Source organism: Podarcis vaucheri (genome assembly GCF_965113315.1).
Source record: "Podarcis vaucheri genome assembly, chromosome: 8".
NCBI lineage: Eukaryota > Metazoa > Chordata > Lepidosauria > Squamata > Lacertidae > Podarcis > Podarcis vaucheri.
The window spans coordinates 93,028,488-93,053,917 of NC_138766.1; the positions used below are offsets into that span (position 1 = coordinate 93,028,488).

The window sequence follows — 25,430 nt, forward strand, 5'->3', positions numbered from 1 at the left end:
GAAGGAACCCCCGGGGACATCTATCCCAACCCCCTGCGATGCAAGGAATCACAGCTTTCTTTCATTGGTCCAGAATCTTCCAACATTCGTTGGATGGACACGAGTTCGAGTGCTACATGAGAGGGAGGAAAACTATCCTCTGTTCACTTTCTCCATGAAGAGTTTTATAAACTCATATTGTGTTGCCCCCGACTCACCTTTTCTCTAAACCAGAAAGTCACAAACGCTGAGTCAGGCTGCTGGTCCATCTAGCTCCATACTGTCTACACGGACTGGCAGCAGCAGCAGCTCTCCAGAGTCTCTTTCCCAGAGGTGCCATCGGGGACAGAACCAACCTCCTTAACAACCCTGAATTTGCAGCACCTAAGCGCAAGGGAACAAATCCCTCCATTCTTTATAGCTATATAGATATCGTTATTTCATAAAAATTTATACACTGCTGGAGTGTTTTTTAAAAAACCCTCAAAGCGGTTTAAAAAAAACAGGAAACCATGAAATTATTGGGAAGAATTAACATCAATAATTAAAGGCTCCAGAAATCAAAACAGCGGCAATAACAGATTAAAACTCGAATCAACTCTGTTAGGCTCACCTAAAAAAAAAGTGTCAGGTGTCAAAAAGAATACAGTGAAGGCGCCTGCCTCGTGTCAATAGACAGGGAGTCCCGAAGGTCTGATAAATGCAGAGCGGCTATTACGTGGGACCTGAAACAGTGGCAACTCCACGGATCAAACGGTCGAGTGGCGATTTCTTTTGCTTTCGTAAAAGACGGTCTCTGAACACACAAGTAACTACAATTTTTTAAATGGTTTTTATTTCCCATGTCATTAAGAATTCCCGCTTTAATTCAATCACCCAGTAAAACAATTTGCTGCTCCGCTTAACAAATGGCGTATAATGGACGTTCCCCACAACCTCACTACCATCTTTGGGTTTAGGTGGGCCAGTTCAAAATATTTAATAGTGGTTTTCAGGTGGAGGGTGGTGCTTGTGACCCACACAACAGGGCGACCCACTGACACCAGAATCCTAATCTTCTGTATACTGTTCTGTACAGGCCAGACAACAATGTTGAAGTCCCGAGTCCGCTGTCAGAGGAACAAAGAAGCCACAGGTCTTGGGCTTCAGGTAAGACACAAACCCTGATGAGAGACAATCGCACAATTTCAAGGAGACCCATCCTGCCACCCAGTCCTGGGCAGGACCGAGATGCAGAGACATCCTCTTCAGACGCTGAATTAAGACTTCTTTTGTGCCGGAGAAAAATGGAACTCCTTTTAAGCACGTATCAAACTTTACTTATAAACGTTGGAGCACTTAAAAAGAAAAAGGTTTCGTATTCAGAAAACTCAACACCCAGCAAAAAAACCCCAACTGTCAGCAGAGCAATGGCACAGTATGGCGTTATCTTTGGCTCATCTTTGATTCCCTCCCATCAGAATTCGGCCGATGTGGCAATGGGGAAAAGGGATTATGGGAGATCAGTGTCCCGTCCAATATATCCAGAAATTTGGCCACCACAGAGTCCTCCAAAACATTGTTGGTTGATAGCGGATACTTCCGAAGAGAACCTGAAACACTGTGAAGATTCGTTCGCAAAGCACAGTTCCGATTTTCCTAAAAGCGACACTTTAAAAAGAGAGAGAGAGGAAGAGCAGGACTTCTGTCCTAAAGCCTGAAAGGTTAAGTTTAGGGAAAGTCTGCACCTTAAAAAAAAATTAATACAGCACTTGGGCAAAGGAGAGGGTCAGTTACTTCACCTGAGCCAAACAGGTGTATGAAAAGAGTCCAGGCTTTGATCTTCAAAGTAGGCTAAAGATTCCACCACAAAGAACCCTGAAGGAGATATTTATTTGTACGCTTGCAGGGAAGATGGACCAGGCACTGAAAAATTTACGACTTAAAATCTCCCTTGTCTGTTTCTCCAGGAAAAGGTGTCTTGCGAACAACGCCCCCTTAATTCTCGGACGAGAAAGCTGCTCCTTTGGCACACGCCTTCTGACCTGCCTCTGGCTTCCCCACTTTTCAAAATGGAAGGGCAAGCCTTCTCTGCCCCGGCCGGAGAGAGGGGCTCGGGGTTACCCTTTCCAAAGGCTGCCAGGGCTGGATCTGCTCTTCAGGTCCGTCGGGCGCAAGGGGGATCCAAAGCGGAGGCGGAGGAGTCCCCCTTCAGCTACATTCTCGGTCGCTTGGTCTGGGGAGATCTGGGCAGCTGCAGGAGGAGGGAGCCGAGAGGCCTTCAATCATCCTTTGCTTCTTCCTCTGGATCAGCTTCCCACCCGTGAAGCCCAAAACTCCGCCGCCCAGCGCAGCAGCAATGCCGGCCACTTTGAACCCGGCCAGGAGCCCGATAGGACCCCCGACGACTCCGCCAATGAGGGCGCCAGCGACAGGCAGGGCGGCCAGCTTGAATTTGGCAGCCTGGAGAAGAAGGAAGACAAGAGAAAGGAGTGAGCTGGTGTTGCGAGAAAGTACCGTACTTTTCCGCACATAAAGGAAAAGGGACCCCTGACCGTATGGTCCAGTCGTGGCCGACTCTGGGGTTGCGGCGCTCATCTTGCTCTATTGGCCGAGGGAGCCGGCGCACAGCTTCCGGGTCATGTGGCCAGCATGACTAAGCCGCTTCTGGCGAACCAGAGCAGCGCACAGAAACGCCGTTTACCTTCCCACCGGAGCGGTACCTATTTATCTACTTGCACTTTGATGCTTTCGAACTGCTAGGTTGGCAGGAGCAGGGACCGAGCAACGGGAGCTCACCCCAGCGCGGGGATTTGAACCGCCGACCTTCTGATCGGCAAGTCCTAGGCTCTGTGGTTTAACCCACAGCGCCACCCGCGTCCCTTTCCACGTATAAGAGAAGGGTTTTTTCTTAGAAAATTTTGCCAAAAAAGGGGGCGGTCGTCTTATACAGCGGTAGTTAATCAGGGGGTAGGACGTGGGATTGGTGGCTCCTGATACCCGGAGATTGTCAGTAATATGCAAAGGCGACACGATGACTAAGTACAACAATTCAATGTCAATATAAACTATTTTTATACTATGGTACCTTGGGTTAAATACTTAATTCATTCCATCTTTTAAAAAATAAATAAATACTTAATTCGTTCCAGAGGTCCGTTCTTAACCCAAAACTGTTCTTAACCTGAGGTACCACTTTAGCTAATGGGGCCTCCTGCTGCCGCCGCTTCTCCGGAGCACAATTTCTGTTCTCATCCTGAAGCAAAGTTCTTAACCCAAGGTACTATTTCTGGGTTAGCGGAGTCTGTAACCTGAAGCATCTGTAACCTGAAGCATCTGAAACCCAAGGTACCACTGTAATCTATACAAAACGTAAAACAATATGAAATATATGAAATATGCACTCTCTGCAAAAGCAAATAAAAAGAAGTGTTGGAGTTTTAATGCACTTTAATGTTTTAATGTTGTATTTTAATCTTGTTTTTAAGTTGTATTTTAATCAACTTGTTTTTATTATTGATTGTTAGCCGCCCTGAGCCCAGTCTTGGCTGGGGAGGGCGGGGTATAAATAAATAAATTATTATTATTATTATTATTATTATTATTAAACAGAAATCTTCTAAATCTCTGAAAGTCACAAAAATGCACTCTTGAAGAATTCTCTAGAAAACATAGAACCAAATAAACCAATGTCCCCACTGTGGAAGGAGGTGTGGATCCAGATTTGGCCTCCACAGTCACTTATGGGCTCATTGTTAAAACCGTGTTTATGGAAGACAATCTTGGGATCGCCAAAGACTACCTTAGGAGGAGGCACTGAACTGCAGCCTTTCCTATGGTTTTCTTATGGCTCCAGGCTGAGTTGCCATTGTAGCTTATGTGGGAGGCGTGTCACATGAAAAATGGGTGTTCTTTGCTGTTTCGGAGGCAGAACCCTGAACCAATGGATTCAGGTGACAAGAAAAGAGATTCCACTCAACATCAGGAAGAACTTTCTGAAAGTAAGAGCTGCTCCACAGTGGAGTCGGCTCCCACCCGGAGGCAGCGGACTCTCCTTCCATGGAGGTTTTTAAGCAGAGGTTGGATGTCCACCTGCCAGGGATTCTTTAGCTGAGATTCCTGCACTGCCAGGGGTTGGACTAGATGACCCTCGGGGTCCCTTCCAATTCTAAGATTCTATGATGTTTTGATTCAATGGAGTATTGATGGAAAGCAGAGTGCCACTGGTTTGCCAGAAGATGGATGGAGAGAGCCCTACCCTGGACAGATTCCTGGTCCCCTCTTCAACATTCACAGCGGCAGTGTTGACGTTATCTTCAATCCTGTCGATCTTCTCCTGCTGAGCCTAGAAGACACAAAAGGGTTTTCAAGCGAAACGGCAGAACAAAAGCACACAGCCCACTTCAAAGTACCAAGCGCGGAGCCTTCCGAAAACTAAAAATAGCCTTTTTCGGCTGAAGCCTATTTCCATCCCTTTCCATTCAAAGCTGACCCACAATAATGAACTTTCTCCACAAGGTTTTACCAGTAGTGATGTATGGAAGTGAGAGCTGGACCATAAAGAAGGATGATCGTCGAAGAATGGATGCTTTTGAATTATGGCGCTGGAAGAGACTCTCGAGAGTCCCATGGACTGCAAGAAGATCAAACCTCTCCATTCTGAAGGAAGTCAGCCCTGAGTGTTCACTGGAAGGACAGATCCTGAAGCTGAGGCTCCAAGACTTTGGCCACCTCATGAGAAGAGAAGACTCCCTGGAAAAGACCCTGATGTTGGGAAAGATGGAGGGCACAAGGAGAAGGGGACGACAGAGGACGAGATGGTGGGACAGTGTTCTCGAAGCTGCCAGCATGAGTTTGACCAAACTGCAGGAGGCAGTGGAAGACAGGAGGGCCTGGCGTGCTCTGGTCCAGGGGGTCACGAAGAGGCGGACACGACTAAACAACTAAACAACAACAACCACCACAAGGCTGCCATCAAAGACGATGCAGAAATGTCAACCGATGCGAAATGTGGCTGCCTAGGTGGTCGTGGGCCAGAAAATAGGAAAGCAGAGCGCAATTCTGCACTGACCACTGGTGCATTTGGGAGCCCAATTCAAACTGCTGGTATTAACCTTGAAAGGAGGGGGTGGGCCATACAATTAACACCGACACAACCCCCCCCCCCAAGTAGAATAATAGAAACATAACCACCCGGCCCTACGCACCATTCCCCCCTACTCCTTTTTCCCCTACCTCTTCTTAATTGTTTAAACCAATTCTTGAACCAAGAAGTTCTACATTGACCGCTAATAATGAAACATATGTTATAGATATTTTCCCACGTTTATTATGCTCTTTTTGCGATATACAAAAGACATGAGAAAACGTGGTATGCTGGTTTGTATAACATTATTCTTGTTTATAGGTAAAGGGACCCCTGACCATTAGGTCCAGTCATGGATGACTCTGGGGTTGCAGCGCTCATCTTGTTTTATTGGTCGAGGGAGCCAGTGTACAGCTTCCGGGTCATGTGGCCAGCAGGAATGAACCAGAGCAGCGCACGGAAACGCCGTTTACCTTCCCGCCGGAGTGGTACCTATTTGTCTACTTGCACTGGTGTGCTTTCGAACTGCTAGGTTGGCAGGAGCAGGGACCGAGCAACAGGAGCTCACCCCGTCGCGGGGATTCGAACCACTGACCTTCTGATCGGCAAGTCCTAGGCTCTGTGGTTTAACCCACAGTGCTGCCCGCGTCGCCTATTATTATTATAGGTGGAGATTTATACTGAAAACAGGACTGAATGCCCTAGGCATCAGCCAAGGTGTGGGGAGGTCAATCCTGCTAAGTTTGGGTGCATAATAAGGCACCTCTCCACAAGGTGGTCCCTCGTACACCAGGCCCCTGCAGAAAGCCAGACTAAACTCTCTGCATATTCCTCTTCAGAGATGTAAGAGTTGCGCAGCTAGCTTCTTTTTTTCGCCCCCTTTCTTCTGAACGCTGAAGGAACGTTAAGACCCTAATCTTGCCATACTTACGTTAACAAGCAGAGAGAAGTCCGTCACCAGGTTGCTGAGCTCAATCAAATCCTACAATGAGATCCAAAAAAATGTGCTGTTATTCTTCTGCTCCTCTAGATTTGTCCAAGGGACCCTCAGAGTAGAAGCCCAGCTTACCTCTTCAAGCATCTCCCACGATTCCGCCGCGTTTTGATCCTGGGGGATTTCGGGGAGAGGGGAGAAGGTCTGGACGTAACTCTGAGAGAGTCCTTCGTTGCTGGCATCGTAAAACGTTTCTGAGTGGAAAGATCATAAAGTCTCATAACGCTCCCAGAGGGTTAACCTATCCAGAACTAAAGAGCTCCCAGCCCTCTGCCGGATAAAAGGGAGTGGACTCTCATTCCTTAGAAGTTCTTAACCAGAGACCCTCCCTGCCCTGTCTCCCTGTCTCGCCAGAGTGGTGCATGCTCTGGTTATCTCCCGCTTGGACTACTGCAATGCGCTCTACGTGGGGCTACCTTTGAAGGAGACCAGGAAACTACAACTAATCCAGAATGCGGCAGCTAGACTGGTGACTGGGAGCGGCCGCAGAGACCACATAACACCGGTCTTGAAAGACCTACATTGGCTCCCAGTACGTTTCCGAGCACAATTCAAAGTGTTGGTGCTGACCTTGAAAGCCCTAAATGGCCTTGGTCCAGTAGACCTGAAGGAGCATCTCTACCCCCATCGTTCTGCCCGGACACTGAGGTCCAGCGCCGAGGGCCTTCTGGCGGTTCCCTCACTGCGAGAAGCCAAGTTATGATGATGATGATGTGTATTTAAAGGCTACCCAGAAAAGGTGGGCCCTGGGGGGGGGAGGGGGGATTTTAAGGAAGTAAAAGCAATGGCACGATGTGCAGGTGTGGTGGGGGGGCAACGAGGAAAGGGTCACAGCTCAGTGGCAGAGCATCTCCTTGGCCGGCAGAAGATCCCAGGTTCTCCCCTCTGCGTCTTCAGGTAGGATGTGAATGTTCTGTCTGAAACCCTGGAGAACTGCTGTCAGCCAGTGTAGACTCTACTGAGATAGACAGACCAACCGACTGGCTCAGTATAGGGCAGCTTTCTCTGTCCCGCCCAATGCATTTTGCTGCTGAAACAGCAGATTGAAACATTTCCCCTGGTTCTCATATTGGAGTACAGTGGTACCTCAGGTTACAGATGCTTCAGGTTACAGACTCCGCTAACCCAGAAATAGCACCTCAGTGTTGCGATGCAACACTGGAAAAGGTACTATGATACATATATGGTGGAATTGTTTAAACATCAAACAATTTTGGGAAACAATATATAACGAAACGAAAAAATGTTCAGATATTCATTTAGGAAAACACCAGAAGGTTTTCTATTGGGAATAGTACCAGGGAGACTAAAGCAGTGTTTCCCAACCTTTTTTGGGCAAAGGCACACTTGTTTCATAAAAAAAATCTCGAGGCACACCACCATGCCAGATGGGGAAAGGTCACTTTTTACTTATGTAAAAAAATAAATAAAAAAATAGTAACAGCATAGAAGGTAATGGTTAGGCTAGCATCCCTCTTCCAAATATGCTAGGTTTTTATTTGCAGGGACTGTTCTACTTGGGAAAGCATTCAGCACTGTCATTCTCCCATCTGCCATCTGAATTGGTACTATTCTGGGTCAACTTACTCTGCTGCATGTGTAGATGAAAATGGCACCAGGTGTGGGGGAGGGGGCAGAACAGGTTTCAGATACAGGATATTAAGCATACACGTACTTCAGATTGAACTGGTTGCTTGCTTTGCAAGTTTTCATTTCCCAAATGACTGCCTTGGCAAGCGCAATACCTACCAGGCTCAATGCCGGTCTCGCGCTGCCGCTTCCCGCGCTCTCAAGGACCCGGGAGGAGGAAGGCGTGAAGGGAATCCCGAAGGCGTGAAAACCTCGCGCATGCGCAGGCCTTCCGCCTGCGACAGCCCAGTAGGCCGGCCGAAGCGAGCGGCGATGGGATGTGGGAGGGAGCTCGCTCGCCGCCCCGCGTGTGCCTATGTGGGGTACGTTACAGCCCCGTGACGTCAGCGCCACGCAGGCAGCCAGGCAGGCAGATGGCGAGAGCCCCGCGCTGGGCGGCCTCTCCTCGCCGCCGCCGCCCCGCCTCTCGCCGCCCGACTTGCCCGCCTCCCTCCCACGGCACACCAGGCAACGTCTCGCGGCACACTAGTGTGCCGCGGAACACCGGTTGGGAAACATTGGACTAAAGGAAGAAGACAAGACATTATATTTATACGCAACAGTAGCCGCAAGACTATTGATTGCGAAAAAATTGGAAAAGTGGTATTATACCGACAAAAACAGAGTGGCTTGCCAAATTATTGGAGTACTACAATATATCCAAAACAATGGGAGAAATTGGAAGGATCTCAAAAGAGAAGATAGACAGAAGAAGAAGAAGAGTTTGGATTTGATATCCCGCCTTTCACTCCCTTTAAGGAGTCTCAAAGCGGCTAACAATCTCCTTTCCCTTCCTCCCCCACAGGGGTTGGACGGTGTTTAAAGGATACTTGCAAAACCATATTGAAAAATCAGAACTCCTATTAGAAGAAAGAAGTTCCATTTTAAATACTGGAATACCAAATAAGGTGGATAACAATGTGTAATAGAAAAAGAAGCATGAAATTAGGTTAAAGATGTGTGAAAGAAAGTAATAGAAGTGGAAAGAAATTGCAATTGAGTAGATTGGAAGTCTAACACAAAGGTGGTGGGTGGTGATGGGAAAAGGAATGATCTGTGGGATTGAGTGTAGGTACGTTTGAACATTTTTAAGGTTTGTATGAAATGTATGTTTGTATATTCACAATATGTGTGTATTAATGCTGAATTATTTTAACAATAAAAATTAAAGAAAGAAAAGAAAAGAAATAGTACCTCGGGTTAAGAACTTTGCTGCAGGATGAGAACGAATTAAGTTCTTAACCCGAGGTACCACTGTAGTTGCAAGCTGGCTGCTTTTTTTGCTCTTTGATTTCAGCGGCAGAAACTAGGAACACGTCCAGCGCCTTCAACGTGTGCGACTTTGGCTTAAACATTCCCGTAGCTTTCAACCTTTTGCATGTCACAGATGGGTCATTTAACAGTTAAATGACATCTCAACTCTGGTCCAGAAAGATCATACAGATTTCTTGGCGATAAAAACATACTTGTTTGAAAAAGGAACACGGTGCACTCATACCCCCTGCTACGGTGGTTGATCTGGTTAAAGGGGACTGGAGCAACGCCTCTTTCTCCTTAAACTGCCTCTTCAGTTCTTCTGCAGACTCCAAGTGGAGCTGCAGAAATTCCTTTATGGCCACCGACGCCTGGTCTTTCACCGGGTTAATCATCCTCTCCAAAGCGTGGAGGTCTTCCTTCCGGACCCGTAGGCAGAGCTTCTCCATCTCTCGGATATTTGCTCGCAGCTGCTGCAAATGACAATTCAAGAAGGGGGATTTATCAATGATGTATAACTTGCTGTTGAAATGGAATACACAGGATGAAATGGTGAAATCTGCTATGATTAAGTGGGCACAAGATGTCGGACACAACATAATGATGGCTGACTGGGAACAGTTGTGGACCACAGGTATGAAATTTACGGCATGTAATGCCTTAAGAGAGAATATTATGAAAATGATATACAGGTGGTACATGACCCCAGTCAAGCTTGCAAAAATCTATCATTTGCCCGATAATAAATGTTGGAAATGTAAGGAAACTGAAGGTACATTCTTTCACCTTTGGTGGACGTGCCCAAGGATTAAGGCTTTCTGGGAGATGATTTATAATGAAATGAAAAGGGTATTTAAATATACCTTTCTGAAGAAACCAGAGGCCTTTCTCCTGGGCATGGTCGGCCAAATGGTGCCAAAGAAGGACAGAACTTTTATGTATGCCACAACAGCAGCAAGAATACTTATTGCAAAGTATTGGAAGACGCAAGATTTACCCACTCTGAAAGAATGGCAGATGAAGGTGATGGACTACATGGAATTGGCGGAAATGACTGGCAGAATCCGAGACCAGGGAGAAGAGTCGGTGGAAGAAGATTGGAAGAAATTCAAAGACTACTTACAGAAATATTGCAAAATTAATGAATGTTAGAATGATGTCAGAATGAAGTTAAGTGGTTTAAGCACCAATGTTTTAGGTGTATGAAAAATGGATTATTAACAGGTGAGAACTCAAAGTTATATTATATTAAGTTAAAGGATTAAGATAAAAACAAAGAGGGAAAGAAATTGCTGAATTAACTAATTAAATTGGAATACAAAAAAGGGAGGTGTGAGGAGGTCAGGGAAGCAAGGATATGAATATATGACATGGAAAGATTGATGTGTTTTCTTTTTAAATGTTTTTTATCTTTTTTCTCTATTTTGCACTTTTTTCTTTTCTTTTATTTTTATTTTTGTTTTTTCTTCTAATTTTTTATGTATGTAATTTTTTTCCTTTGAAAACTTAATAAATATCATTTTTTAAAAAATCAAGAAGGGGGATTTGTTTTGTTTGTTTTTTGTTTTTTGAATTTTTTATTTCCAAAACTGAAAAAAGAAAAATGACAAAGATCAAATCCAACATCCATAATTAATTTTCTAACATAAACCTATTACATAATTAACTAAATTAAAATATACCTAATTACTCTAAACTTCTCTTTGCTGTATACAAATACAACACAGTTAGAAATTTTATATTAAAGCTTTTATATTATAAATAATATTTCAAATTCCCCTATACCCCCGTTCCCCTTCACCCATGTTTGATCTCTTTTTTTCTTCTTCTTCTTCCGTCTTCTTGTGTTGTTATAATTTAATCATTGTTCAGCTGATTCTTTTATTATTTCCTTGCTTACCCCTGCACATTTTACACGTTATCTATTAATATTCCAGTCCCGGAACCCTATTTTTTCATATATTCCTTCACTCCCTCCCACTCTTTAATTACACTGAGCAACAATTTTTTACTTTTTGAATGTTGTCTAGATTTCTACAACTGATTTAGGGTATTTTTGCACTGCTGAATCAGGAAATGGCATCCGTTTCTCTCCATCAGGTCAGGTTTTTGTGCTGTGTCGATTTGAAAAAAATCAGATCTTGTGACAAAATCGATTACATTTTTGTGGCATTATCAGCTGATTTTTGTCAACAAATATCATCCTAAATATGTTTTTAAGAGAAAAAAATATTTTTCCAACAACATATATTGATTACCTGATAGAAACATTGATTACTGTATACTGAATGGTGGGCATTGATAAAGGTAAGTACACGTAAATTGCATGTTGCTTCACCATATTTCAAACTTCAAGGCTTGAACTTCCGTTTCTTGGAACTCCTGGAATGCTCAGCAGCAGGGAGGTCTCTCTTCAGAGTCCAACAGTAGTCAGCCATCATGACTGCATCCCAGCGACCCTGATACCTGGTCTCCATCTCTTTCATGTCCTGATGGAATCTCTCCCCCTGCTCGTCACTCATTAAACCCAGGTTCTCAGGAAACCGGTCCATATGTGAAAATAGGTAGTGCATCTTGATGCTCATGTTGCAGCCCAGGTTTCTGAAAGCAGTCAGCATGTTGTTGACAAGTTCTGTGTAGTTTCTGGCCTTATTGTTGCCAAAAAAGTTCTTCACTACCAGAACAAATGCCTTCCACACTTCCAGTTCCACTTCGTTCATTGAGTTTCCAAACTCTGGATCTCTGATGAGCTGACGGATCTGAGTGTTGGGATACTGCCAGGGAGACAAAGTCCATCATGGCCCCAAGCCGTCTGCCGGACGATCCATCGATCTCCCGTAGGTACGCAGTATCAGCAATTAGCGACATGAGTTTCTAGAAAATATCTTGCCACTTTCCAGAGCTCATGCACACTCTATCAGCAGATAATGCACAGCAAAAGTTGCACGCAGGAGATCATTATTTACAAGTTTTATTCAGCGTTGATCAGAACAAAGAAAAACATGACTGCCTGCGTCAGTGTCTCCGACACAGACAGAGAAACGAAAGCAACAGAAAACATAAACATCCTGTGAACAGGAAATGCGCACTCTGTGACTCACAAAGCCTGCTCCCTTTTAAGGTGGAACGGAAATATCCTAACACTGAGGACCGTCAAAGATGCCAGCTTTCAACTTCTCCGTGGTCAATCCTGGAAAAGCCTGGCACAAGTAAGTGAAGCAGTCACCATCCTTGTCCAGAGCCTTGGTGAACTGCTTCATGTGCAGCGGTGGGAAGAGTATTCTGTCTCTGTCCACCAGAGGGTCGTTGATGACGTTCCTTTTTTTGCAAGGCACCAATTCCTCCCGCACAGGCCAGTCCTTCTTCGTGTAATGCTGAGCACGGTCCCTACTATCCCACAGAAAACATGGGTACTTGGTGAAGCCAGACTGTTGTCCCAACAAAAGGTTCACCATTAATAATAATAATAATAATAATAATTTATTATTTATATCCCGCCCATCTGGCTGAGTTTCCCCAGCCACTCTGGGCGGCTCCCAATCAGTGTTAAAAACAGTACAGCGTTACATATTAAAAACTTCCCTGAACAGGGCTGCCTTAAGATGTCTTCTGAATGTCAGGTAATTATTTATCTCTTTGACATCTGAAGGGAGGGCGTTCCACAGGGCGGGCGTCACTACCGAGAAGGCCCTCTGTCTGGTTCCCTGTAGCCTCACTTCTCGCAATGAGGGAACCGCCAGAAGGCCCTCGGCGCTGGATCTCAGTGTCCGGGCTGAACGATGGGGGTGGAGACGCTCCTTCAGGTATACAGGACCGAGGCCGTTTAGGGCTTTCAAGGTCACCACCAACACTCTGAATTGTGCTTGGAAACGTACTGGGAGCCAAAGCAGATCTCTCAGAACCGGTGTTATGTGGTCCCGGCGGCCACTCCCAGTCACCAGTCTAGCTGCCGCATTCTGGATTAATTGCAGTTTCTGGGTCACCTTCAAAGGTAGCCCCACGTAGAGCGCATTGCAGTAGTCCAAGCGTGAGATAACTAGAGCATGCACCACTCTGGCGAGACAGTTCGCGGGCAGGTAGGATCTTAGCCTGCGTACCTGGTGGAGCTGGTAGACAGCTGCCACCATCTTCAGGTCAACACAAATAAACCACTTATGCTGATCATAACCAATTTTCTCCTGCACATACTTCACCGCTTCATAGTTCTCCTTCAGTGTAGTCGAGTGAGCCAGGGGTATAGAGGCAAACTGGTTGCCGTTGTGTAGCAGAACACATTTCAGTGATCGCTTGCTGCTATCAATGAACAGTCTCCAATCTTTGGGTTCGTACTGTGGCACTCCAAGCTTGAGCAGAAGCTGCGCAATATCTGCACAGTACACCAAGGCCTTCTCTTCCGAGAAAAAACGGAGGTACTCTTGATGCCTGTTGCGGAAGAAGCTGATGCGAGCACTGTCAGAGAGGAGTTTTTTTCCTTCAATCTGGATGCCAACAGTTCGGCAGAGTCCTTTGACAAGCTGAGGTCGCGAACTAGATCATTCAACTCCTTTGGGGAAAATGGATGTGGAGCATCATCTTCAAGAAGCACTTCTTCTTCATGTCCTTCAACAACTGATCCCTTTTCGACATAATCACCCAGAGCTATCGGACCTGAATACTTCTTGTCATTAAAATAATTATTTCCAATCAAAACAATTATTCGACATGGCATTTTACCCCCACCAACTTCTTCTAAAATGCTCCACACAAGCGTACATGTGAACAAAAACGTAAAAAAACTACATGTGGCCATAGCTCAAAAACTTGACCTGATTGAGCAAAACCAATGTGATTTTTGGATTCAGTGCATCAGATTCGTCCTAAATCAACTGAAAAAAATGCAGACAACAAATTTGTTGTTGACCAGTGTTATTCTCTGATTTGAATGGCCTCTAATAGTTGCCATCAGGGGATTTGGTTACACGCAACCCATTGAATAGCGCTCTCTTCATACTTCACAGAATAGTTCAGGTATCAGGTGCAAATTCCGGGGACAGCAGCTCCATTCCGGCCCAGAAAGCCTCAGTTCTTGGACCTGATATAAGCCTCTGAATCTCTCCTGGGCCCTTGCTGGGATAACTGCTCTAGTGCTTAAGTACTGGTCACAGGCAATTCCCAAACAGATCTGGGAGGATGCGGGTGGTGCTGTGGGTTAAACCACAGAGCCTAGGACTTGCCGATCGGAAGGTTGGCGGTTCGAATCCCTGCGACGGGGTGAGCTCCCGTTGCTCGGTCCCTGCTCCTGCCAACCTAGCAGTTCAAAAGCACGTCAAAGTGCAAGTAGATAAATAGGTACCTCTCCGGCGGGAAGGTAAACGGCGTTTCCGTGCACTGCTCTGGTTCGCCAGAAGCGGCTTAGTCATGCTGGCCACGTGACCCAGAAGCTGTACGCCGGCTCACTCGGCCAGGAAAGTGAGATGGGCGCCACAACCCCAGAGTCAGTCACGACTGGACCTAATGGTCAGGGGTCCCTTTACCTTTACCTTTTAAAGGCTGCGTAGAGAATGCCTTTTATTTTCTGTGAGACTACATCGTGGGCTAATAACCCAGGTATGGCCACCTATACTGTCATCTCCTCCCTTTGTGTATTTTGAGTGCATTCTTTGGTTTAGAAAAAACAGGATATAAATATTATTATTTATTTCATTTATGAATCGCTTCCCTTGAGGCATCGCCAGCCAAAGCAACTGACAACAAAAACATGTATAAAACAGCCACACCTATTAAAAACTATTAAAGCAATTGCACATACAAGAACACTAAGGTATTTATGCTTGACATTAGAGTCCAAAATGGCTTGCTTATTTCACATCTCATCGTATTTTCAGTTGCTGACAATGAAGCCTTTTGCAGTTGTTGTATCATAATTGAGTGAAGGGCGCAGCTCTGTTGTGTGTTGTTATAGGATTGTTGCAGGCAAGGGAAAAGGTCCCTGCCCTGAGGAGCAGACAAATGTAAGATTCAACACAGGTTGGATAGTGGAAGGAGGAGGAAAGCTTGAATAGGCTTTAGGTTAGCTACAGTGGCCTACGAGGAGAAAGGGGAGACCTTTGCATTTTTGCTTCTGCTATTTTCTGGGGAAAACCAGCAACATTCACAACAAACACTGGAACGAACTTTTCTAACTACTTACTTGAACCGTACGACCGGCATTGATGTGCTCTTCATGTAACCTGTCCCACAGTCTGCATCTCTGATACTAAAGGCAAGGAAAGAGAGAGAGAGAGAGAAATTGTGTTTTTATGGGTCTACAGAGAAAGGAAGGACAAAAAGAATCGCCATTTCCCATTCCCTGTGCGGGTCTTAAGGCAGAGGAAATGGTGGGGTTTGGGGTCCAGGCTATCCCAGTGCCTGCTGGCACAAACCAGTAAGGTGCACGCATCATTCCAAGGGACAGACTCACTCTCTCAATTGCAGCAAACTTTGCTCTCTAATTCCAGCTTAAGCCTCCATCAACAAAGAGAGCCCAGTGTTACCCAACAACGCTGAGAAATGTCACAAAAGCCATTATGCAAGACATTCACAGCTCCTTGTTCCAGGGACTCTTCAATTGTGACAAGGTTGGAACCATCATCTGATGCTTTGAGTCCCCATCCACAATCTGATGAAAAATAATAATATAATAATAATAATAATAATTTATTATTTGTACCCTGCCCATCTGGCTGGGTTTCCCCAGCCACTCTGGGCAGCTTCCAACAAAAATTAAAAATACATTAAATTTCACACATTAAAAACTTCCCTGAACAGGGCTGCCTTCAAATGTCTTCTGTATGTCAGGTAGTTGTTTATCTCTCTGATATCTGGTGGGAGGGCATTCCACAGGGCGGGTGCCACCACCGAGAAGGCCCTCTGCCTGGTTCTCTGTAACTTGGCTTCTTGCAGTGAGGGAACCTCCAGAAGGCCCTCGGAGCTGGACCTCTGTGTCCGGGCAGAACGATGGGGGTGGAGATATACTGGACCGAGGCCGTTTAGGGCTTTCAAGGTCAGCACCAACACTCTGAATTGTGCTCGGAAACGTACTGGGAGCCAATGCAGATCTCTCAGAACCGGTGTTATGTGGTCTCAGCAGCCGCCCCCAGTCACCAGTCTAGCTGCCGGTAGATGAGCTAGATGAGAAATAGATGAGCATTTTCAGGGGAAGATTCCCCTGCTATGTAGGCACTCTTAACCCCTCTGCAGAAGATGGAGAAAGAGGAGAGAGATACTGACGAGAGCTGGGAGGTGGAAACACATAAAGCATCAGGGCTCAAAGAAACCTTGCAAAATGCCATTTGCCTTTTTACGGTTTTTACAGTTTTCATGTCTACAGATACTTAGCCCAGAGCCTCCTCTTTCCCTTTCTTGCGAGAAAAGAGCACCGAGGGCAAAAAACCCCACTCATAATCGACAAATTACTCACTTCCTTATTGTGCCAGGGCAAATGGAAGCCCCCACTGGCTTGCAAGCCCTCTTTATAAATCTGATGTTTATAAATGATATTTTCCACTTAGAATCACACTTGCAACCCAGCCAAGTGAGGTCATAACTACCTGCAGAGTTCATGGAAAGCAATATTTATTTATTTGGGGGGGGGTAATTTTGACCCCAGTTGCATTTGAAAATCATTGCAACCAATTTGTCCCCTCATTTGATGTTGAAGACTTGACGTTTCCATCCCCAAAAAGTTTTTGATTTGAGTTTCTATTGAAATGAGGCTGCATTTTAATGTTGTACATTAATCTTGTTTTTAAGTTGTATTTGAATCAATTGTTTTATACTTGGTGTTAGCCGCCCTGAGCCCGATATTGGCTAGGGAGGGCGGGGTATAAATAAAAATAAAAATTATTATTCTGATTATTATCTCAGCAGATGCACAGACTGAAAGGCAACTCTCAATCCAAACCTTTAGACGGCCTCTTTTCTCTGTTTATAGCAGGACTCTTGAATGGGTACCCAGACCATGCATTTAAGATCAAACAAAATATTGGCCAATGGAGGCAGACCTCTACCCTCCCAACATCCCCAAATAATGACCAGCGATTCAGCTGTTCTGCAGCAAATGGGAGCACCCCCAGGTTGCCTTGGCTGCCTCATTTTAAATAATAGGAAGGCCCCAATTTAAAGAAAAGGAATGGACTTTTAACAACCATTGAAGGTGGAGGGGTTTTTTTGAGGAGGGGTGCGGAAATTGTCGTGCAACAGAGCCAAACACACTTGCCCAACTTTAGTTCCAATCAAAGCATCTCCGCTTTGCTGAAGTTGCGCTAATGTCAGTAAAATTATACAATATCAACTTAATATTCAGGGGAAAGCAGTAAACCTTCTCAATATTTATCTGATGCTTTCTTAACCTCTCCAGATCTGTTGGAACGGCAACTTTAATGAACTTCTGGATGGCTGGCTCAAGGCGACGCAAGTTAAGCTTTTCTTCATCTTCAGACATCATCAAGCTTCAGCAGCACTTTATAAACCTAAACACAATTTTTTTAAAAATTAGCCTAGTAGGAGATACTGACCCTTGCAATTTTCCTTTCTGCTGGTGTTTGATCTTCAGCACTGAAAAGACCAAACTTCCCGTAAAAAGACGGAAGCTAGTCAGGTGAGAAGACAGCATGTGAAAATTCAATAAAAGGGCCATGGTTACCATTAAAGCTCTTTTATTTATTCTATAAGGACGCGAGTGGCGCTGTGGGTTAAACCACAGAGCCTAGGGCTTGTCAATCAGAAGGTCGGCGGTTCGAATCCCCGCAACGGGGTGAGCTTCCGTTGCTCGGTCCCTGCTCCTGCCAACCTAGCAGTTCGAAAGCACGTCAAAGTGCAAGTAGATAAATAGGTACCGTTCTGGCGGGAAGGTAAATGGCGTTTCCGTGCGCTGCTCTGGTTCACCAGAAGCGGCTTAGTCCTGCTGGCCACATGACCCGGAAGTTGTACGCCGGATCCCTCGGCCAGTAAAGCGAGATGAGCGCCACAACCCCAGAGTCAGTCACAACTGGACATAATGGTCAGGGGTCCCTTTACCCTTTACCTATTTATTCTATATGAAAACACATTTTTCTGTGCCACCTACATCAACAACCCACAAGCCAGAAAAGTGAGAGAGCTTGCTGCAGGTCTGTCCTCAGCTGCAGAGGGAGGAAATCCACATCAGTCTCCACTGACAGCCCCCATGACAGGCAGAAATGATACAGGGAGAGATATTCTGAAGATCCATTTTCTAAGAAACGCAGTCATGGGAAGAAATCCATACCTGCCAGTTTTCTGCCAGTCATGCAGCTGTTAAAGTAGGGTTGCCAACTCACCCTAACAGCACCAGCCTGGTCTGCTCTTGTGTTTTATTCAGCAGGATGATAAATAAGGTTTGGCAAGTGAAGCTTTTCCATGGTATGGAAAGATAATCGGCTGCTGGTGTCAGCATATCAGCTAGTGGCAGGCTGAAAAGGTGGCAGCCCTGAGCTAAAGGCACAGGAAATTTGCCAGGAGGGGAATCCTAATCCTTAATAAAATAAACACCCATGGACCACCACCCCGCTACATGCGCACTCCATCATCAGTACTGTGGAGATTATAATCCTTTGGGGTTTTACGGTGGTTGTTGTTGTTGTTTAATGTATTATTAAAGATTTTCTTGATTTCCAAAAGTGTGTGCAATGTCTCTCTCTCGTATTATTTTCCCATGTAACATTTTTACAAATCGGTTTCATTTATTGAGACATTAGGAAGAAAATGGGGAAAGAGGTGGGGTGGGGTCGGGTGACGATGTTTCTATTTTACTTAATATATGTAAGGTTTGGTGTCCGCGTTGCTTGTGCAGATCTCTGCTGTTCATTTGTGTTCCTTTGGTGGTGAGAGAGGTTGGGGTTGGCTTATGGTGTAGCTGTTCATTTGTGGTTGGCTGTGGTGGTCTTTGTTTTCGTGTGTGGGGGGGTGTTTTGGATCAGGTTAGCCATATTGATTTGTATGCTGCTAGTGGATTTTTGTCGTTGTCTTGTTGGGCTGTGCATGTGATAAAGGAGAGCCATACCGGGGTGAAGGCGTCTTCTTCTATTTGTCCCCGTGTCAGTTTCAGTTTATTAGTGACTTTTTCTAGTAGGGCTGTTTCCCAGACTATCTGGTACCATTGGTCCATGCTTACTCCTGACAGGTCTCTCCAGTGTCTGGCTATGATGCTTCTGGCTGCTGAAAGTAGGTGGGTTGTGAGTTCTTTGTGGTGTAAGTGGGATTACTGTCTTGGAAGATGTTTAGTAAGGCCAATTCTGGGGTGATACTTGCTTGGTTATTTTACTTATTTCACAAATGGTTGTAGACAGAATGGTGTTAATACAGTGGTACCTCGGGTTAAGTACTTAATTCGTTCTGGAGGTCCGTTCTTAACCTGAAACTGTTCTTCACCTGAAGCACCACTTTAGCTAATGGGGCCTTCTGCTGATGCTGCGCCGCAGGAGCACAATTTTTGTTCTCATCCTGAAGCAAAGTTCTTAACCTGAAGCAATATTTCTGGGTTAGCGGAGTCTGTAACCTGAAGCGTATGTAACCTGAAGCGTATGTAACCCGAGGTACCACTGTAGTAGAAATCCTTCTTCCATTTCTCCCCGTGTCAGTTATTAGTTAGTTTTTCTAATAAGGCTGTTTCCCATACTATTTGGTACCATGGGTTGTTATTACTGGATAAACAAGCAAAACATGAGAATGAATCTTCCAGTTCCCTGGCTCTGAGGAGTCAGTGGTGGCGGAAGTTCAGATGCCAGACTAGGTCCTGGCAGAGACCAGGGTTCGAATCCTGGTGCTCACTGGGTGCCACCCTGGGCCAGTCCCCGCCTTGCCTCCCTCGCAGGGCTGTTGCAAGTACAGAAACGGAGAAGGCTGAGCGCCACCTGGCATAGCTGTCAATGTTTCACCTTTTTTAAGGGAAATTCCCTTGTTCCGGATAGGACTCCTCGCAAGAAAAAGGGAAAGTTGACAGCTGTGCCACCTGGAGAGGCCGCATGAATATTATAATATATACTACCTACTATAAATTTTACATTATACATATTAACTATCCATGCACAATCTTATATACAATACGAGTATTATTTAAGTATTATATCCTATTTATCTGACTTAAGAATATATATGTATATCGTGCATTACTGTACAAGCTCATGGATATCCATTAATCACTACGCTCCATAATCTTACATTCAGACAGCCCAGGGGCAGAGCATCCCCTTTGGCACCTGGGACCGTCGGCTGCAGCACCAGGGCGGCCTGAACCCCTGAAGACTTGACGTTTTCATCCCCAAAAAAGTTTTTGACTTGAGTTTCTACTGAAATGAGGCTGCATTTTAATGTTGTATTTTAATCAATTGTTTTTATACTTGGTGTTAACCGCCCTGAGCCCAGTCTTGGCTGGGGAGGACAGGGTATAAATAAATATCATTATTATTATTATTATTATTATTATTATTATTATTAAGTCCCCGGCTGCTGCCAGCCCGTGTGGGCAGCCCTGAGCTGGAGGGCCTGACTCTGGGGAAGGCAGATTCCTGGGAGAGATCCAGGCGCCGCAATGAACTGGGTCTCCTCCTCCTCGCCCGCCTGCCTGCGAGTTTCCCTGGGGCGCATTCCGACGTGCAGGGCGACCCGCAAGCGCAGAACACGGGTGCAAGGTCAGGATCCTACCTCTCCCGGCTAAGGGAAGGCCTCCCTCGCCCCCTCCCCGGGCGGCCCTCTTCCCTCTCCCCCCGGGGCGCCTCCACTCACCGGGCGCAGCTCCGGCCAAACCTCCGGACCCGCAACCCGGAAGAGAGTCCGGGAACAACAGGAAGCGGGAGGGGCCGCGCACCATCGAGCGCCCAGGGGCAGAGCGGCCGTCCGCTTCCGGGAGGCGGGACTTCCTGGCTGCGCTTGAAGCCACTTCCGCCCTCTTCTCCCAAGGGCGGAAGTGCCGCCTCCCCTCCCAAGGGAGGTCAATGGAGATGGAGGGCAGCGAAGGCAGGAGTTGCTGCCCGGCTGAGACTTGAATTATTATTAATTTAGCCAGGATTCTTGCAAAGTTCCCTTCCAGCAGCATCCCCCCCCCAGCCGCGACAGCAATTTCAGGGGTTCCTGCCTGGCTCCTGCTGATCTGGTACTCCTGCATTATAGAATCCTAGAATCCTAGAGTTGGAAGAGACCACAAGGGCCATCGAGTCCAACCCCCTGCCAAGCAGGAAACACCACCAGAGCACTCCTGACATATGGTTGTCAAGCCTCTGCTTAAAGACCTCCAAAGGAGGAGACTCCACCACACTCCTTGGCAGCAAATTCCACTGTCAAACAGCTCTTACTGTCAGGAAGTTCTTCCTAATGTTTAGGTGGAATCTTCTTACTTGTAGTTTGGATCCATTGCTCCGTGTCCGCTTCTCTGGAGCAGCAGAAAACAACCTTTCTCCCTCCTCTAGGTGACATCCTTTTATATATTTGAACATGGTTATCATATCACCCCTTAACCTCCTCTTCTCCAGGCTAAACATGCCCAGCTCCCTTAGCCGTTCCTCATAAGGCATCGTTTCCAGGCCTTGGACCATTTTGGTTGCCCTCCTCTGGACACGTTCCAGTTTGTCAGTGTCCTTCTTGAACTGTGGTGCCCAGAACTGGACACAGTACTCCAGGTGAGGTCTGACCAGAGCAGAATACAGTGGCACTATTACTTCCCTTGATCTAGATGCTATACTCCTATTGATGCAGCCCAGAATTGCATTGGCTTTTTTAGCTGCTGCGTCACACTGTTGGCTCATGTCAAGTTTGTGGTCAACCAAGACTCATTGTAGCGGGTTGGACTAGATGACCCTTGGGGTCCCTTCCCACGCTACAGTTCTGTATTAGTAATAGTAGTAGTAGCAGCAGCAGCAGCAGTAGTATCCCACCCTTCATCCATAGGTGTCAGGGTAGTTCGCACCATAAAAATACAAGATAAAGGCACAGAATACATTGTAATAATAATAATAAATTATTATTTATACCGTGCCCATCTGGCAGGGTTTACCCAGCTACTCTGGGCGACTTCCAACAGAATATTAAAATACAGTACTGTATTAAACATTAAAAGCTTCCCTAAACAGGGCTGCCTTCAGATGTCTTCTAAAAGTCTGGTAGTTTTTCTCTTTGACATCTGGTGGGAGGGCGTTCCACAGGGGGGGTGCCACTACCAAGAAGGCCCTCTGCCTGGTTCCCTGTAACTTGGCTTCTCGCATTGAGGGAACCGCCAGAAGGCCCTCGGCGCTGGATCTCAGTGTCCGGGCAGAACGATGGGGGTGGAGACGCTCCTTCAGGTACACTGGACTGAGGCTGTTTAGGGCTTTCAAGGTCAGCACCAACACTTTGATTTGTGCTCGGAAACATACTGGGAGCCAGTGTAGGTCTTTCAGGACCGGTGTTATGTGGTCTTGGCGGCTGCTCCCAGTCACCAGTCTAGCTGCCGCATTCTGGATTAGTTGTAGTTTCTGGGTCACCTTCAAAGGTAGCCCCACATAGAGCGCATTGCAGTAGTCCAAGCAGGAGATAACCAGAGCATGCACCACTCTGGCAAGACAGTCTGCGGACAGGGAGGGTCTCATCCTGCATCCCAGATGGAGATGGTAGACAGCTGCCCTGGATACAGAATTAACCTGTGCCACCATGGGCAGATGTGAGTCCAAAATGACTCCCAGGCTGCGCACCTGATTCTTCAGGGGCACAGTTACCCCATTCATTATTGTTATTATTATTCATTCATTCCTCGCCCATCTGGCTGGGTTTCCCCAGCCACTCTGGGCAGCTTCCAACAAGTGATTAAAAATATGTACATTAAAACATCAGTCATTAAAAACTTCCCTAAACAGGGCTGCCTTCAGATATCTTCTAAATATCAGATAGTTGTTTATTTCTTTGACATCTGATGGGAGGGCGTTCCACAGGGTGGGCGCAACCACCAAGAAGGACCTCGGCACTGGATCTCAGTGTCTGGGCTGAATGATGGGGGCAGAGATGCTCCTTCAGGTATACAGTGGTGCCCCGCAAGACGAATGCCTTGCAAGACGGAAAACTCGCTAGACAAAAGAGTTTTCTGTTTTGGAGGTGCTTCGCAAAACGAATTTCCTATGGGCTTGCTTCGCAAGACGACTATGTCTTGTGAGTTCCTGCTGGGTTTTTTTTCCTTCCCCCCCCCCCTGTTTCTAAGCCGCTAAGCCGCTTATCAGCTGATCCGGTCAGCAGATAAGCCGCTAAAAGCCTCTAAAAGCCGCTAATAGTGCTAATAGCGGTAATCCGTCAATGGGCTTGCTTTGCAAGGCGAAAAAACTGCTAGACGAAGAAATCACAGAACGGATTCTTTTCGTCTTGCGAGGCACCACTGTACTTAATAAAAACAAGAGCCAAAACAAAGCAGTAACCCCACCTTCTCCCACAAAAATATTTAAAGAACTGTACAGTATGTATTATATGATACTGTCTCCGTACGTCTCTGTAAGTGTCAGGTTGTTTTTTCAGTAGCATTTTCTTTTCTCTGTCTTGAATCTTACAACATCCACAGTTGTAGAACTGTAGGCTTGAAAGGACCATGAGGGTTATCTATTCCAACCCCCTGCAAGGCAGAAATCTTTTGCCCAGCGTGGGGCTCAAACCTGCCACCCAGAGATTAAGAGTCTCTGCCAACTGATCTAGAAAGATTCCAGCAATTAGGTCTTTAGTCACTGCGAGACCCTTCACTGACTGGTCAGAGGATATGACACAGATATTCAGACCCTGCCTTTGAGCGTAATACTTCTTCCTTCTGCCACGACTTGCTGATCAAAGAATAAGCTCAGGACTTAAGGTCCTGGAAAACCTCAATTTGTGAGTAATTATATTTAAGTGTGCGTGAATTGTGCAACGCTCTATATATTTAGTCTTTGATATTAAATCTTTCAAACTTCTTAATTATATCTCCAGGGAAGTCGTTCTACTTAATGTCCACGCTTAAAGAGTTGAGCCAATCTGTTAAGAAAGAAATCACATCAAACTCCTCCACGCAAACGAAGGTTACCCCTGCAGGCCAGATTCCCCTGTTCCACTACACAGAGCGCGAACTCTCTCGTCACCATTTTTAAAGGATTAAACTTGTCCTTTTGCTCTGGGCCCAGATCCCTGCATTTGCTGTCTTTGCGGTTTCTTTAAACTGTGACACCACAGAATGTGTTTTCACTTTCAAAGGCTATGACTGCTGTCCAGCCAGCCAAAACAGCTTTTATCGGGTTAGTTATGGAGTGTTAGGGGAAGGGTAGCCATGCCCCTTCTGGGGTAGTTGTCCACCTTTGTTCCCCACCCAGCACTCAGCTCCCACCTGTTTGTCCTAGTTGTCGTCAGCATGCAACAGCCACAACCCAGGAAATGGCTTTGACTGGCCAGCAAAACCAGGCGGGGGAAGCCAATTGGTTTCAAACCCTCTACGTTAGGGATTTCCCCTGACTGCAAAGACAGCTCCAGCAGATTGAGTTGACAAGATCAACGGTAAGTTCAGCGGTCAAGAAGGTGGTGTTCTAAGAATTCTAAGGTCCCAAATATAAATGTTCATAAATGTACAAGGCAAACACATACCGTAAGTAAGTATATAAACCACATACCTGAAATAGTAAAGGGACCCCTGACCATTAGGTCCAGTCATGGCCGACTCTGGGGTTGCGGCGCTCATCTCGCTTTACTGGCCGAGGGAGCCAGCGTACAGCTTCCAGATCATGTGGCCAGCATGACTAAGCCGCTTCTGGCGAACCAGAGCAGCGCACGGAAACGCCTTTTACCTTCCCGCCAGAGCGGTACCTATTTATCTATTTGCACTTTGACATGCTTTCGAACTGCTAGGTTGGCAGGAGCAGGGACCGAGCAACGGGAGCTCACTCCGTCGCGGGGATTCGAACCGCCAACCTTCTGATTGGCAAGTCCTAGGCTCTGTGGTTTAACCCACAGCGCCACCCGCGTCCCTTCAATGGTCAAGAAGGTGGTGTTCTAAGAATTCTAAGGTCCCAAATATAAATGTTCATAAATGTACAATGCAAACACAAGTATATAAACCACGTGCCTGAAATTATAGTTGTTACGGAAGGGGGGGGCATGTCTTCTTCACTACAATATATTTGCTCAATTTCTCTAGGACTCCATCACCCCTCCCCTGTCCTCCATAATCTCTCAAGTAATCCTGTCAAAATCACTCTGCCAAACCTTTCCTCTGGGCAATGCCAGGTGACAGACTATGTGTACATGGACCATTGTCTTCTCAGGATGTGCTTATCTGCGCATATCTCCAGCTCTGCATATTCCCCCTCCCTCCTCCATCCAGCTCTCTGCATATTCACCCCTCCCTCCTCCATATGTTAATCTGTGTAACCCAACCTCTTAATGTATTCATGATGTAACTGGGATGTATTTTGCACTGTATTCTGGGATATGGAGGGAAATTTCAAAAGTTCATGTCACCCCTTTCTGGCTGTTCAATCTCGCCTTGAACCTGTTGCGCAATAA

At 46.1% G+C, this 25,430-nt stretch overlaps 1 protein-coding gene and 1 long non-coding RNA gene across 3 annotated transcripts; one reads left to right on the forward strand and one right to left on the reverse strand.

Annotated features, from left to right (window-relative positions):
* Nucleotides 1–792: 792 nt before the first annotated feature.
* On the reverse strand, nucleotides 793–20,774 carry STX17 (syntaxin 17). Of its 2 annotated transcripts, none has more exons than XM_082235890.1 (8): nucleotides 20,682–20,774; nucleotides 17,260–17,410; nucleotides 15,091–15,156; nucleotides 9,166–9,391; nucleotides 6,114–6,232; nucleotides 5,976–6,026; nucleotides 4,217–4,303; nucleotides 793–2,421 (listed from the first exon to the last, which is right to left on the reverse strand). In XM_082235890.1, the coding sequence occupies exons 2-8, from the start codon at nucleotides 17,383–17,385 to the stop codon at nucleotides 2,170–2,172; spliced, it is 927 nt and encodes a 308-aa protein (XP_082092016.1). In that variant the 5' UTR covers nucleotides 17,386–17,410; nucleotides 20,682–20,774; the 3' UTR covers nucleotides 793–2,169. The 2 variants fall into 2 exon arrangements, with proteins under 2 accessions (XP_082092016.1, XP_082092015.1); XM_082235889.1 differs by having other exon boundaries at nucleotides 9,166–9,394.
* Nucleotides 20,775–23,436: 2,662 nt separating this feature from the next.
* Nucleotides 23,437–24,393, forward strand: LOC309539685. The gene is made up of 3 exons (XR_014222951.1): nucleotides 23,437–23,771; nucleotides 23,868–24,079; nucleotides 24,129–24,393. It is a non-coding gene; the product is annotated as an uncharacterized lncRNA (long non-coding RNA).
* The last annotated feature ends 1,037 nt before the right edge of the window (nucleotides 24,394–25,430 follow it).